The following is a 16,019-nucleotide window of genomic DNA, read 5'->3' as shown; positions in this document are numbered from 1 at the left end:
TTATTTTAAAACACTAATTGTCTATCTAATCATGGTATGAAAGAAATTGTATTTTAAACAGAAATGCCTTTGGCAGAAAAGTAGAGTGACTATAAAATTTCTCAAAGTTTCGAACCTTGCTGCTGTCACTCACAAGATAATATGCTACGCCTACAAATGTCTAGTAATGTCTAATAATTATTCTTTCCTGGATAATCTATAAAAATGATTCATTGTTGTTAATAAATTCAGGAACCATTGCAGCTCATTTTCCAGATTTTTGGCTCCTTAAATGCAAAATCTGTTGCAAGCTCAAGAGTTGTCAATTAAAAGGGCTCCATGCACATGGAAGATTGCCCAAGTGCTCTTTTCCAAGACGAACATTCACTCACATTCTTTTATAATGTGTACTTAAATATGCCCTGTGCTGACACTACCCTGAATAATTAAATTATCTCAACTGATTTGTGGTAGAAAAATCCTGGGAATGATTAGTATTTTCTGATTCTTTAGTATAAAGCATAGCATAAAGTTATACTATATTTATTTTCTGATTATTTAGTATAAAGTATAGTATAAAGTTATCTTTACAGTATAAAGATTTGTATAAAGTTGCAAGTTCAGATCAGGGTTGTACATTTAAGATAACTAACTCTGCATCTTGGTTTACCCATTAAACTTCAGAAGAGAGTCAGCTATTTGGAAGGAACTTAAGAGGAGCAGAAATGAATAACCAGCAGCCAAACACTCACCCCACTGAAATGGAGAGCCATTCCCGACGCCACAGCTCCACACACTGTACTCAATTTCCCTCCATTCACAGTCAGCCAGTTCTGATTGGATGGAGCTCGATTGAAATTGTCTTTGAGTTGGGTTGGAAGAGAGGTCTCGGGGTCATCACAGTACAGGCCACCCCACTGTTCATCACAGCTGGGTGCAGAGCAGGAGAGAGGAAAAGTCAACATCAGACAAAGCCCCTGCAAGCTTGTTCTCAAATTAGTGAAGACTACTCTTTTCCTAGTCCAAGATGATGAAAAGTTACTGATTTTCGGAGAGCTTGCCAGAATTCACCTGCTCTCCTTAACTGTGCTTTAGGTTACAAATAATCTATGAATTAACTAACTCTAACATTTCCTAAGGTAGTGATTCAGCATTACAGGTGGAGAGAAAGAAGCAACTTCGAAGAGTACTACTAAAGGCCCATCTCTTATATCACAGAGCTCTGAATGGCTGATAAACAATGGGAGCTGCCAAAGTAAACTGGTAGGTCCTAATACTTTACGAAATTGGTCTTTTTAACAGAGGCTTTGAGCCACTTAGGAATCCAAGGGGCTATGGTTCTAACAGCAGAAGATACTTTGGACAATAACTGTCACTTCTTACCAAAAGACTGACTTCCCTGTTTAGGGTGGAAGGGAACATGAATATAGGACTAGGAGGCTCAGGGGTCTCAAGGGTCGTCCTGGGTATGGGCTAAAATCATTAGCCAAAAATAGACTTTCCAGGTGTATGGGGAAAGCATCTTCATTCATACTTCCCCATTAAACAGGATAATCTCAAAAATAAAGCATAGAGGCCCACACACCATGGGTCTCTACGCTTTACATACACACACACACACACACCCCTTCATTTAAATTATTCCAAATATGCTGAGGTTCTCTAACAGTAATATAATAGGCCTGTCCATCAAGTACCTCTGGTAAATTGACCAGACATCTACATACTTTCTTAGGCAAACAACACAGCAATATAAATAAACAACAACAAATGCATATCCTTACATATATTCAAACCTAAGTGAGAAAAATACTTATGATGTATTAGTTTTGGCCAGAACTTACTGAACTCCTGAACCTTTTCTAATGTTATTTTCAAGGCTCAAGTGTATTGCAGAAACACAGAAGGAAATAAAATATAGTTAATTATAATTCATCCATCTCCTGACAAGATAGCTATTGTTCAGTTCCTAATCCCTAAGCAAGAATGAAGATACAGTATCCATCAACTTCACTGTTAGCTCAAGATCATATTTCAGAAAAAAATGTATAACTTAAGGAAGCATGGGAGTGATTCAAAAACCAGTTACAGAAAAATCTCCTAGATGGAATGTGAATCAGGAGCTTTCAACAGAAGGAAGAAAAAAAATCGACTTACACGCAGTGTCCCTGGATGCATCTCCCATGGCCACTGCACATGTCTATGCAGCCATCCCCGATATAGACATTATCTATTGCCCACGTCTGCTGCTTGTCAAAGGGAGCTGGTTGATGCCAACGAAAACGAGTGGCTTGGGACCTTTGAAGAAGATGAGAATTTTAATGAAGGATGCTGTGGAAAAGAAAATGTGTTCCAGTATGTTTGAACAAGTGCATGAAGTGTAACACAAAAGCATGTACATTCCTACTCCTTTTCTGAAAAGAACATTCATTATTACAATTTTTGTTTTTGTTTTTGTTTTTTTTTTTTTGAGATGGAGTCTTGCTCTGTTGCCTGGGCTGGAACGCAGTGGTGCCATCTCAGCTCACTGTAGCCTTCGCCTCCCGGGTTCAAGCAATTCTCCTGCCTCAGCCTCCTGAGTAGCTGGAATTATAGGTGTGCACCACAATACCCAGTTAATTTTTGTATTTTAGTAGAGACAGGGTTTCACCATGTTGGCCAGGCTGGTCTTGAACTCCTGACCTAAAGTGGTCCGCCCACCTCAGTCTCCCAAAGTGTTGGGATTACAGGCATGAGCCACTGTGCCTGGCTGGCCATTATTACAATCTTCTATACAAAACATTGTTTATAGTCAAACCAAACCAACCAAACTGATAGCCTGATCATACATTTTGGCCCAGTGATCTTTCTGAACCTTGTAAAGAACCGACAGTCAGAAACAAAAACGAATCCTAAAACTGGAAGCCTCAGGGGAGCCATGAGCCTTGGATTTCGTGTGGGAAGTACTGTGGAGTGACACCAGAACTGCTGCTAACTTGTAAGTGCAAAATCAGAAAAGATGACTATCCCCGAGCAGCTGCAACCCCTCTGCATTTGGTTTGGGAACAGCACATGGGCTGGATTTCGGCTTCCCACTTGCTTCCTAATTGGACAGAGAACATTGTACAGAGAAAAGAGAGAGCATAATAAATGAGACCAGACTTACTTTGCATCGATATAAAAGCGATATAAGTAAAGCTAAAACAGAGGTTCTCCCATTCCAGAGGCAGAAATATATTTGCTCATTCACACAGTTCTGGGGAGTGTCTTGCTCAGAAATACAAAAACACGTGTTTTCAGAGGCACTAGATGGCAGTCAAATCCAAGCAATGCCTCAGGCTCAAGTGCATTGAACATGAAAAGACTTATAGAGGAAACCATTTGTGTTTATTGATCCATATGTGTTCTGTCATTAAGAGACCATTAATCATTTGACTGAGGAATATCTGTTTAAGGCAGGACAAAAGACCAAACAACAGGAATGTGTTTGCATTTTCCAAATGAAAATATTTCTATGAAGTTTAGAAAATGGAGAAGAAACAGACTAGGACTAAAATCTTCACTCTGAAATAAAGAGGTCAGTCCGATACATGTCTGTTGAACGTCTCTACAAACCGGTTTCTCCATAATTTTGCTTGCTCCCCAGCTTCTGCATGTTCCCCCAGCAGAGTGATCTCTGCCTAAAAAACTCCTGTCACTTTCTACTGCATTTACCAAAACCCCCAGTCCTCTCCTTGGCCCACAAGGTCCTGCCTGAGATCTGCCTGAACTTGGGCCTCTGCTTCCCTTCCTCATCATGATCACTCGTGTCTGGAGTACTGTTTCTCCCCTCAGGTCCCAAAGCGCACCAAACTCATTCCCACCTTTCTGCCTGCATGTTCTCTTTTCCTCTGTCTCTGTCTCTCTCTCTCTCTCTGCCTCTCCCTCCTTTCCTCTCTTTCTGCCTGGTTAACTTCTGTGTGTCCTTCGGGTGTCAGAAATGTCAGGTCCTCACAGAGAAGTTTTCTTCCTGACCCCCTTTAAAATGATGTTTCTTCCATGCTATTCTCTTTCATAGCAAACTGTTGTTTTCCTCTTATAGTATTTGTCACAATTACAGTTATACATTTATTTGCATACGTATTTGATACATGTCTGTCTCTTCCTTGAACGGTAAGTTACAAGGAACAGGGAAGGGTTGATTCCTTTTTGCTCACCATCATAGACTTCATGTACAGCACCTAGAGCTTAGTAGGTGTTCGAAAGGCCCAGGAAGTTGGTATCCAGGGGCTTCCATTCTCACAGTAAGCAATGTGGAAATGCACCGACGCCCGCAAGTTGTGCAACTCAGTGGTTTTGCTGATAAATTATTTTTAATGACTAAATTTATCTAAATTTATTTATAGCTATGTCTGTTTATCTGCAGCAGCAACTTATATTTAACATAGTGGAATACCATATTTCCATAGAACATAATTACTTGGCATCAATATTTATATATATATATATATATATATATATATATTTTTTTTTTTTTTTTTTATTTTAGACTATAAGCTTCTGAAGGGCAGAGAATATCTCTGTATCCCTTAGGGGAATACTGTTTTGTATCCTCAGTGCTTATAGATAGTAGGTAAGTAATAAACTTTCTTTGTTCCTCTAATATCTTACACATACTTCACCAAAGCCCTCGTCACCTTGTCTTAAAAGTGCCTATTCATATGTAATTTCCTGTTAGATTGTTTTCCTTATTTATCATTTTATTATTGGTGGCACCTACAGATGGAGCTTCATAAACATTTGCTGAAAGACTATTCAGTTCATAGTAATAAAGATGCCCAGGAAGATCAAAACACCCTACAAAAGATACCCTGTAGGGTAGATGGGCAGGGCCTGGTGTCAGCTGGGGAGGGGTGGTGATTTGATGGCTGTTAAAGGGGGCAGACAGCTTTCCCACAGCTGAGAGGTGGCATGGGTTTCCTAGCAGGTGGTTGCTTTCTGAGCGTTGGCTGTGTTTAATCACAATGTGGGCAACCACTTAGAGAAACTGTACGGAAGATTTAAGAGCCAGATACGTTGGAGTTGACAGCATTTATGGGGACTTCCAACGCTGACATTTTCAATTTGTGCAACTCTCTGGCATTTCAAAGAAAAGGAAACAGTAAGAAACTACATAAGAAATGTACTAACATGGGAGCTGGCCCCTTAGGAGTAAAGATAAGTGAGGGCTTTCATTTGTACTCTGGCACTAGTAGGTTCTATGTCCACGGTGAGTAACTAAACATGTATAATAAGGGAGTTAAATGAGATGATTTTTAAGGCTCCTTCTCAGATGTGATGATTTCATATTCTTAGGAATAACTACACCTAGTAATTATGTACCCATCAAACAAGGATACACATACTATCCGATATTAATTTGTAAGAAGAGGAAACATTTTCACTAAGAACTGGAATATAAGTTAAAAATGAGAGTTTGGAAGTTGAATTGCCAGGACTTCTTATTCCCAGCCCTGTCACAGCTCCACTGTGTGAATGGGCCACATCACTTATGTTTATGTGCTGACGCTTCCCTGTCAGTAAAACTGGGAAGATGCTACCTTCTGCCTCACAAGGGTATTGTGAAAATTAATTAGTTCTTGTTTACCAAGACCTACGAGTGTCTTGGTGGAGTTCCTTGGCAGGTGTTATCATTTATCTTTAGAATGATGGCCACCATCAGCTGCTACTTCTTGGAGTTGGGGGAAAAATGGCCCCAGAGAAGATCTTTCATTTTTCCATATCCTTGAACTCTCTCCTCTTGCTTCTTTTGTGGAGTTACACCATTTCTTCCCCATCTACAGTATGTAGTAAGTGTTACATCAGTTTTGTTTAATAGATATCCATTGCTAAGTAGTTAAAATATTAGTGTTAATAGTATAGTTCCTCTCACTGGTGTCCCAGGTATCTCTCTCTACACTACCTCTGCAACTTTTAACAGATTTCACTACACATTACAGAGTCTTCATGTTTGCTCTTTTCTTCAGCATGACTCTATGAAGTCCTCACTGTCATCATCATCATGAGAAAAAGCCCTTTGAAAGGAACACAATGTTTTAAACCTCTTCTTCCTTCCCTGAAATATCTTTTACTTCGAAAGAGATACATAAAATATTTAAGCCTAGAAAATCTAGCCTAACAATGCCATTCTACCAAAGACAATGATGACGCCCAGTGACCTAAGTCTCACACTGATTCACTAACAAAACTGAAACAAGGCAGGATCTCTTGGTTCATGATTACTTTGTATTCTCATTAAGTAAATCTTTCAAAACTCCACTGCAACCTCCACAAAATCATCCTACCCTTATCATTACCCGTAAATATCAACAGTTGTTAAGCTATGGGAGGCTGTATGTGTTGCAGCTATATGTGTTTTGACTTCTGTGTCAGCTTCGGAGCTGAAGCCCCTGGCCCTGTGTGTTTGAGCAACTGACTCTGTGATGTCAGCCCATTTCAAAATGTGTGTCTATTTGCCTTGCAAGCCAAGACCCTTCCTTTATGTTTTGCATAAAATTTCCTCCACTAGCCTATTTCTTTGTATTAGCCTATCTTCTTTGACAAAGTTGAAGAATATTCCAAAGAAGATATATAAATGGCCAATAAGCACAGGATAAGAAGCCCACCATCATTAGCCTTTAGGGAAATGTCAATGAGAACCACAATGAGATACAACCTCACACCCATGAAGATGGCAACAGTCAAAAAGACAATAACAAGTGCTGGTAAGGATATGGGAAATTAGAATCCTCTGCATTGCTGGTGGGAAGGTAAAAGAGTACAGCTGTTGTGGATAAAAGGTTGTCAGTTTCTCAAAATGTTGAACATAATTACCAGCAATTCCACCTCTAGGTATCATTTACATCCACATAAAATTTGCACAGAAAGGTTCACAGCAGCATAAAAGGTGGAAGAAACCAAAGAGCCTATCAAGTGATGAACAGATAGATAAAATGTGGCATATTCATAAAATGGAATGTTAATCGGCTGTAAGGAGGAATGAGGAGCTGGTACATTCCACAATATATCACACTACACTTTGATGCTAAGCGAAGGAAGCCAATTGTAAAACAAACACATATTGTATAATTCCATTTCTATGAACTGTCCAGAACAGGCAAATAAGAACATAGCTTAGTGGTTGCCTAGGGCTGGGTGAGGGATGGGGAGTGACTGCTATTAAGTATAGGATTTCTTTTAGCAGGGACAAAATATTCTAAAATTATACTATGGTGATGGTTTCAACAACCCTGTGGTTTTTTTATTTTATTTTTTTTATTTAGTAATGACTAAAAAACATTGAATTGTACACTTTATTTTTTATTTTATTTTTTTGAGACAGGGTCTCATCTTGCTCTGTCATGCAGGCTGGAGTACAATGGCACGATCTCAGCTCACTGCAATCTCTGCCTCCCAGGTTCAAGCGATTCTTGTGCCTCAGCCTCCCAAGTAGCTGGGACTGCAGGCATGCACCACCGCGCCCAGCTAATTTTTGTATTTTTAGTAGAGATGGGGTTTCACCATGTTGGCCAGGCTGGTCTCGAATTCATGACCTCAGGTGATCCACCTGCCTCAACCTCCCAAAGTGTTGGGATTCTAGGCGTGAGCCACTGCACCCAGCCAATACGCTTTGTTAAAGTAAAGAATATGGCCTGGCGCAGTGGCTCATGCCTGTAATCCCAGCACTTTGGAACGCCAAGGTGGGTGGATCACAAGGTCAAGAGATCGAGACCATCCTGGCCAACATGGTGAAACCCTGTCTCTACTAAAAATATGAAAATTAGCTGGGCGTCGTAGCATGTGCCTGTAGTCCCAGCTACTCGGGAGGCTGAGGCAGGAGAATCACTTGAACCTGGGAGGTGGAGCTTGCAGTGAGCTGAGATCGTGCCATTGCACTCCAGCCTGGTGACAGAGCAAGACTCCATTTAAAACAAAAAACAAAACAAAACAAAACAAAAAAAACCCAAAAAAACCTCTCTAAATTTGTTTACCTGAAAGTGTTATAGCCTCCCCTCCCCATCTCTTTCCCCCAATCCTTTCACAATGTTGCCCTTTTTTGTGCACAGCACCTTTCCTTAGAACTTCCTGCAGCTTCCATGCTGTGGCTAAAACCACCTGGACTTCCAAAGTGTAGTTAATCTTTAAAGAAGGTGCTATCAGCTAGGTCATTAGGGCTAGTAGAAGGGAATAGAACATCTTCAAACTGTGACTTAAAATAGCCAAGTCACACCCGAGCCTTTCAGTGGCCACTCCCCTCCCTTTCTTGGTGGATTTGGGTTACCTGCCCTTCCACTGACTCACCCTGGGTCTAAGGTGATATTCAAGAACCCATGCTATTTGAGCCACCTGTTATTTTTAGGTCTGGGGTTAGTAAGGAGGAGGAGGCAGATTCAGATTAGGGGCTATGAAACTGATGTTGGCATCTTCCTCTCTTCCTTTTCAGTCTCTCTCAAGAACTCCTGGCATTCCTGCCTTCCTGTTTCTCCTCGGACCATCTCTCTTAGGCAAGCAATGAAGAGATAGTACTAATATAGTGGTTAAGCCCATGGGCTCTGGCACCAGACAAGCTGTATTTATTTCCAGTATCTTACTGAAACTGTTCTTTCGAAGGTCACTCATTCTCACAAATTGAAAAATCCAGTAAAGCTTTTGTGAAACTTTTTAATTCACTACTCTCTACAGTTTATGTCATTGAAGGCCATATTTTCCTGCTTGTTAATCTCCTCTCACCTGGCTTCTGGATACCATGTTATTCTGAATCTTCTCTCTGCCTGAATCCTCTTAGCCCCCTTGCTGGCCATTTCTGCTCCTTCTGCTATCAAATTTACGAGCCCCCCCCCCCCCGCTCTTTTTAAACACTCTCTTATGGAGGCAGGTGCAGTTTTACAGCATTGCCTGTCACTCTATGTTTATGCCTCCGAAGTTCATTATCTTCTCTTGGGCTCCGATCTTCATGTCTCTGTCAAATGGACATTTTCATTTGTACCTCCAGCCATCACATGTAATCCAGCATCATTTGACTAAATTTGCCATACTGTCCCTCCTGGAATCAACTTTAGCTTGCTCCCCACATCTTCTCACTATTTTACTAGGCTTCAAACTCTAGAGTCATCTCTTGATGTGTGTAATGGAGAAGGAGAAATTAGTGGCTGGGTTTTAATCAATTCTTTCTTTGAAATGTTCTGTCATATCTGCCTCATTCCTTCAGCTGTAGCCCAGACTTGTTACCTCACTTAGAAGTTATTGTCACAACACCGTTGCCACCTCCTCTTATGTGAATCTGTCTGTTGTCCCAGTTTTTTTCTTGGAAGAATATTTTCAGCTCAAACCCACAACAGTTCATTTTGCCTACAAATCTTAACTTTGCCTTGCTCCAATGATTGCTGTAAGTTAACCCAACTCTACGAACCAGCATCTTGTCATAGCTTCCAGATATGAGCCCTCTGCTTGAATCGGCAACTCATGTGCTTCCCCCAGGCCCATACCTATGTGTCCTTGCACTGTCCACATTGTTCCCCTGATTTAGAGTGGTCTTTTCATTTACCCACCTAATTCCTAGCCATCCTTCAAGGCCAGGCCCCATCTCTTCCATGAAACACTCGAATTCTGGCATTCAATATCATCTCCCATTTCTTGATACCTGCAGCATTTCTAGCCCATTCCTCAGTGAAGCATTAAATTATATACAGCAGGTATTATTTTTCAGTTGTTTCTCGAGTATATGTCTAATTTTCCTTAAATAGGTTGTAACTTCCTCCAGCGCAAGAATTTAAGATGGTGCCCTATCCATTATCATGGGCTCACTGTCATTCAAGAGTCAGCTGTGACTTAGGAAAACTTCTTAGTCTGAGGTTGAAGTCTGATAATAAACCTGTGTTATGGTTAACAGGTGTGATTATGTGGTTAACTCATAAAAGTGAAATAATTTTCATTTTTAATAAATCTCGACAATGTTCTCAACACTTCCATGCACATTTATGAGATTTTCGTATGGTAAAAAGGATCTCCATTTTTCAGATGAAAAAACTGAAGTTTAGAACACAAAGTAACTTGCTTAAAAGCTCATAGGGGTGAAAAGGCAGATCTCCCCCCCCCCCCCCACTATACTACAATGCTTTTTGTTCATTTATTTATAAATCTTCTTCTTTCACGAAGATCTAACTTAACTAATGTGTATGGCAAGGAATAGAAACTATGAATCCATCTACTTCAATTATTTAGGTTTTAACATAGCAATGTCTGGAGCAGTGTGTGAAGTATCTTGTGTTTAGTTTCACTGTTCCCTTCCTAGTGAGGAGCAGCAGCATCCCTTCAGTTTTGCAACTCAGAGACCAGGGAGTCATCTTCAGCACTGCCCTTTCCCTCAAGCTCCCACGTCAGTTTCACGACCCAGCTTGGTCAGTTTCATTGCCTCCCATGTCTCTTGACTTTCTCCACTTCTCTTCATGTCTACTGCCTGTACCATCGGCATTTCTTATTTCTGCAAGAGCCTCTTTACATCTACTCTTATCCTCTCCTATTTGTTTTCTGTTTAGAATGGGCTTTTCTGTGGCTACTATGAGAGTTTAAAAAAAAAAAACCCAACAGATGCTGGCGAAGTTGTGGAGGAAAAGGAATGCTTTTACCCTGTTGATGGGAGTGTAAATTAGTTCAATCACGTGGAAGACAGTGTGGCGATTCCTCAAAGACCTAGAGGCAGAAATAGCATTCGACCTAGCAATCCCATTACTGGATATATACCCAAAGGAACATAAATCATTCTATTATGGACACACACATATGTTCATTGCAGCAGTATTCACGACAACAAAGACATGGAATCAACCTAATAGCCCATCAATGATAGACTGGATAAAGAAAATGTGGTACATATACACCATGGAATACTATGCAGCCATAAAAAGGAATGAGATCATGTCCTTTGCAGGGATGTGAGTGGAGCTGGAAGCCATTATCCTCAGCAAACTAATGCAGGAACAGAAAACCAAATACCACATGTTCTAACTTCCACAAGTGGGAGCTGAACAATGAGAACACATGGACACATGAGGGGGGGACAACACACACTGGGACTTGTTGGAAAGTCGGGGGTGGGAGGAGGGAAAACATCAGGAAGAATAGCTAACGGATGGTGGGCTTAGTACCTAAGTGAGTGGATGACCTGTGCAGCAAACCACCATGGCACATGTTTACCTATGTAACAAATCTGCACACACTGCACATGTACCCTTGAACTTAAAAGCTGGAAATAAAAAGAATAAGCTTTTCTGAATGCAAATCTGTTCATGTCTCCCCTATTGCCAAACACTTAAACAGGCGTTTAAGTGTTCCTGTAATGAACCTCCAAATCTTTAATACAACCTACAATGGTCTTCATGGTCTGACACCATCTCATATCTCACCTTGCTCCTCTCTTTATCTGAGCCATATATTCAACATCTCAAATACATCTGCCCCCTCCTACAATTGGCTACTGTCCTTGTTTGGAACACTCCTACCCTTACACTTTACCTAGTTAACTTACATTCATCCTTCATATCTTACCTCAAGTATCCTTTTCTCAAGAAAGCATTCCTTGGCTTTCTTGACAGGTCACATCACCCTCCAGTATAGAAACTTAGGCATCATGTACCTGTTTTCCATCACTTATCACAGTTGAATTTATATTTACTCCTGTGATTATTGGTGATTTATGGCCAATACTCCTCTCCTACCAAATTAAAAGCTCCTTAAGTCAGGGATCAGTTCAGCTCCCTCATAGGCCTAGCACATAATTAAACAGTTAAAAAATATTTGTTTAAAGAGTGACTGAATAATTGCTACTGATGACTAGTGACCATTTTAGTTTGGTGAATGGTTTGACGTCAATTTGTGACCAGCCAACCTCAGCTGGCACTCATTACTACTGTGCCAGCAATACTGGGATCCTAGCCTTATGGTCATGTGTTGAGTAGACAAGGTTGCAGTTGTGACATGGTCACAGTCATTCCTAACCCTTACTGAGCACATGCCTTTAAGTTGCCAGCATCATGTTTTTTTATAGCGAAGAGCTACAAACTGAAATACTCAATTCTGGCCTGCTGGACCACATAAACATTGACAGTTCAACACATTTCCAAGTAACAGAGACAGTAACTTTAACTTAAAACAAGGAAACACCATATTTACCAAATAACTGGATGTAAAAGTAGATGTAGTATAGATATGTTTACTCATGTTTGAAACAAGTAACTCTGAGACTGGCATATTGTTCTAATGATCTTTGGCATATGGCAGAGAAGTGAGTCTGGCCTGGGCTCCCTCCATGCACATTTCTTTTTGAATTACCCAAAGGGCCTTGTTACAAGGCAGTGTCACCTTCAAGACAAGTGTACATGAGCCTTGAGGGTAATATAATAAACAAACTGCTTATTTTCAGTACAGAACAGGGGGAAATGGATGCTCATCCGAATTTTCAAATAACATTTGAAAGGGTCAAAATTCTTGTGAGTATGTACAAAAGACAATTAAAAGATAGATTAAAAGATGAGAAATAATTACTTTTCTTGAGTAAAAGACTCAAGGGCATAATGACTAGCTGGAGTAAATCTTAGAATGTCGCTTATTTGCAAAATGTGACTGAGTAGCTGTGTAATAATTCACAGAATTCATAAAGACTTAAAAGACTGTTGCCTTAATGGAGTTTTTTTCTATTTTACTTATTAAGATCACTTTAATAATTCATGCATGGCAACACCTTTAATGAGCAACAAAATCTCACGTATCTCATTTAAACTTGGCAACTCTGCTGACAGTTAATATAGTCTCGTACCTCTGAGCCAGCAATTGTAAAGCAGCCCTAGGCTGTTAGTAACTGAAACCATCACATTTATGATAATTCTAAGAAAAGTTATGCCCTAGATGAATGGTTGAATTTTATGGTCATTTGCTAGGAAAATTTATTCATTCTTCATTTGTGGGATGACAAAACAATAGTGAGCCCAAACTATAACTCCCGTTCCCCACACTGGATTGGTTGCTTTGCTTCTTTCTTTTTTTTTTTTTTTTTGAGACGGAGTCTCACTCTGTCGCCGGGACTGGAGTGCAGGGGCCGGATCTCAGCTCACTGCAAGCTCCGCCTCCCGGGTTTACGCCATTCTCCTGCCTCAGCCTCCCCAGTAGCTGGGACTACAGGCGCCCGCCACCTCGTCCGGCTAGTTTTTTGTATTTTTTTAGTAGAGACGGGGTTTCACCGTGTTAGCCAGGATGGTGTCGATCTCCTGACCTCGTGATTCGCCCGTCTCGGCCTCCCAAAGTGCTGGGATTACAGGCTTGAGCCACCGCGCCCGGCCGCTTTGCTTCTTTCTTAATGCAGCAACTGAAAACCATTGTCTTGGAGGAAATACAATTTTCTATCAAGATGTTAAAGCTTTCCTATAATTAGCACCTAGTTTAGATGGTGAAAGAGAGTGTCATGTAACACTATTCCACTAGGCAAAGTTAATTCTCTGCTTTACTCAAACAGGGGTGGAAATGCACAGATAATTTAGATTTAACTTCTTTATCAGAATTTACTAGGCAATTTTATTTTTATTTAATTTTAATTTTTTTTTTTATTGAGACAGGGTCTGGCTCTGTCACCCAAGCTGGAGTGCAGTGGCATGATCATAGCTTACTGCACTGTCAAACTCCTGGGCTTTAGTTATCCTTCTGCCTCAGCCTCCTGAGTGGCTGGGACTACAGGTATACACCACCATGCCTGGCTAATTTTTTAAATTTTTTGTAGAAATGGAGTCTTGCTGTGTTTCCCTGGCTGGCCTTGAACTCCTGGTCTCAAGTGATCCTTCCGTACCAGGCAATTTTGTTAAGCCCTGATCCCTTTCCATAGAGACAGGAATGAAACACTTCTTTTATATTTTTCACATAAAAGAATACTTCAGATAATTCTTAAGATAATGTCCAAAATAAAATTTTAAAAGCAGACATAATTTTAATGTACATTTATTTGCTACCTTCATTTATATGACATCACTCACTCCTGTATTTACAGCAGCCTCACTAGCAGAAAACAGACCCCGTTTAAGTCTATTCTGGATCCAGTGGGCCTATTTTAAATGACTTGTCTGGGCATCTCTGAATTAAGTTGGAGAAGCGAAGTGATGCAGCCACTGTTTTCTTTTGTAGTTCATTCTTTAAAAATATTAGAGTTAAAAGTCAGTTAAGGCCTGGCTTTTGGGAAAACATGGAATAATGTCATGATAAAAACTGGTTTCTGTTTTACTCATTAAGACGGCCTTAATAATTCATACATGGCAATACCCTTAGCAAGTAACAAAACCCTCACATATCTCATTAAACTTGACATGCCAAATTTTATCACATTTGGGCTCACTATACGTAGAAGCATGTGGCGAACATGTAGAAGCATCCATACCTGGTATAAGGAGGGAGAGGCAGAGTAATTCTGGTCCACTTGTTGAAAGTGTCTGACACCAGGATCCGCTGCAGATGATAGCGACTGCATTCCACATTGGTAGGCAGACAGTCCCTTACCAATGGGTGCCATGACAATCCAAGATCCACTGAGTATTCCAATTCAATCGCTGAAACAGGAAACATTATTTTGGATACAAACATATATCTGCAGAACCAGGAACCATACTTGCTTATCATATTTCTGTATGTTTAACTTTCATTCAAATGTCAGTTTGATTTTTTCCCTATATTTATATTTCCTACTTTGAAATGCTTCCTAGTTTTTCTCTCTGTATATTACTAGTTATTATTTTTAAATTTCCATGTTGAAATAACTTTTAAGGGGATATGATCAAATGAAACATAAATTTTCCTGAATCACATCTTAGAATGAGAAGCTTTTGGAACAATCATCGTGACAAAAGTATTGCTTCATATACAGTTATAGTATTTGAGTAGCTGCATATAATTGCTATGATATATTTGTAATATTATAGTGATAGAATATACATCACAAACATCATTTAAATGGTATATAACTTAATATAGTATAATACTTATAAATTAATATAGTTTATCTAATGGTTAGCATACAAATAAGGAACATATTATATATTTTAATAATTAGTGTTCAAACAGTTAATACATTGAGCAGACTTCTCAAATTTTGACCATTTTATAGGAATCCTGAACAACTAATGTCAATTTTGCCCCTGGTATGGGTGAAACTTCTTAGAAATTATAAACTTTTGCTTATATATCTTGTTCTGCTGTGTTATAGAATATAAATAAAATATGGAAATCTGAGGGGTTTAAGGAGCAAGTTGAAGGCCATGGAATATGTGCTAATGCATGCCATCAGGTTGTGGGCCTAAGGAAAGATATTTATTTCTTTTTCTTCTGGAACATTCAGCCCATACCCCCGTCTTATATTTCTCTCTCCCTATTCACTTTATGAGCTGCCTCAGTCCCCACCTCCCTTCTGAAGGCTGTGGTTCTCAGTCTTGGCTACACACTGAAATCACCTGGATACCTTTAGAAACGACTGATTCCTGAGTCTCCCTACCAGAGATTCTGATTGAAGTCTTTTGGGGCATGGCCAAGGCGTCAGGAGCTTTAAAGCTTCCCAGGTGATTCTCCCATGCAGCCAGTGTGAGACCACACACCGCCCTGAGGTTTCCAGGTAAATACAATGGCCTGGTCTCAGTCTTCATGGTGCTTGCCTCCTAATAGCATTGGACATTATTGATTACTCCCTGATTCTTGAAATGTTCTTTTCTTTTGAGGGACATTATTCTGAGTCTCCTGTCTTTTATTCTGACTCCTTTGCTAAGTTGCCCAGCTATGGGCATTCTTCTAGACCCTGTTTCTGGCCATCTATTCTACAAGTACACTCTTGATTCAGTGATCACCTCTGTGCCCAAAATTTCCTGGTTTTACATCTCGAAATAGAGTTTGTGTCTACTGAGCCTGGCACTGTGCTGGATGCTGGGTGTGCTGTGATGAGCAGTATAGACACAGTTCCAGCTTTCTATACTGTGTGTCATCTTCACTAAAGGATATCTTCACTTAGAAGTCCTTTCACTTGA

At 40.1% G+C, this 16,019-nt stretch overlaps 1 protein-coding gene across 1 annotated transcript in view; it reads right to left on the bottom strand.

Annotated features, from left to right (window-relative positions):
- RELN (reelin) overlaps positions 1 to 16,019 on the bottom strand; it is a 521,571-nt gene that overhangs the window by 52,082 nt on the left and 453,470 nt on the right. The window contains exons 46-48 of the mRNA XM_030933242.1: positions 14,390 to 14,558; positions 2,137 to 2,277; positions 732 to 909 (exon numbers count right to left, since the gene is read on the bottom strand). Of these exons, the coding sequence (XP_030789102.1) occupies positions 732 to 909; positions 2,137 to 2,277; positions 14,390 to 14,558 (488 nt within the window). The remainder of the gene's footprint in view (positions 1 to 731; positions 910 to 2,136; positions 2,278 to 14,389; positions 14,559 to 16,019) is intronic.

Source organism: Rhinopithecus roxellana, chromosome 6 (assembly GCF_007565055.1).
Source record: "Rhinopithecus roxellana isolate Shanxi Qingling chromosome 6, ASM756505v1, whole genome shotgun sequence".
Taxonomy (NCBI): Eukaryota; Metazoa; Chordata; class Mammalia; order Primates; family Cercopithecidae; genus Rhinopithecus; species Rhinopithecus roxellana.
Note: the sequence above shows the minus strand (reverse complement) of the source record. Positions and strands in the feature narration are given on the sequence as shown.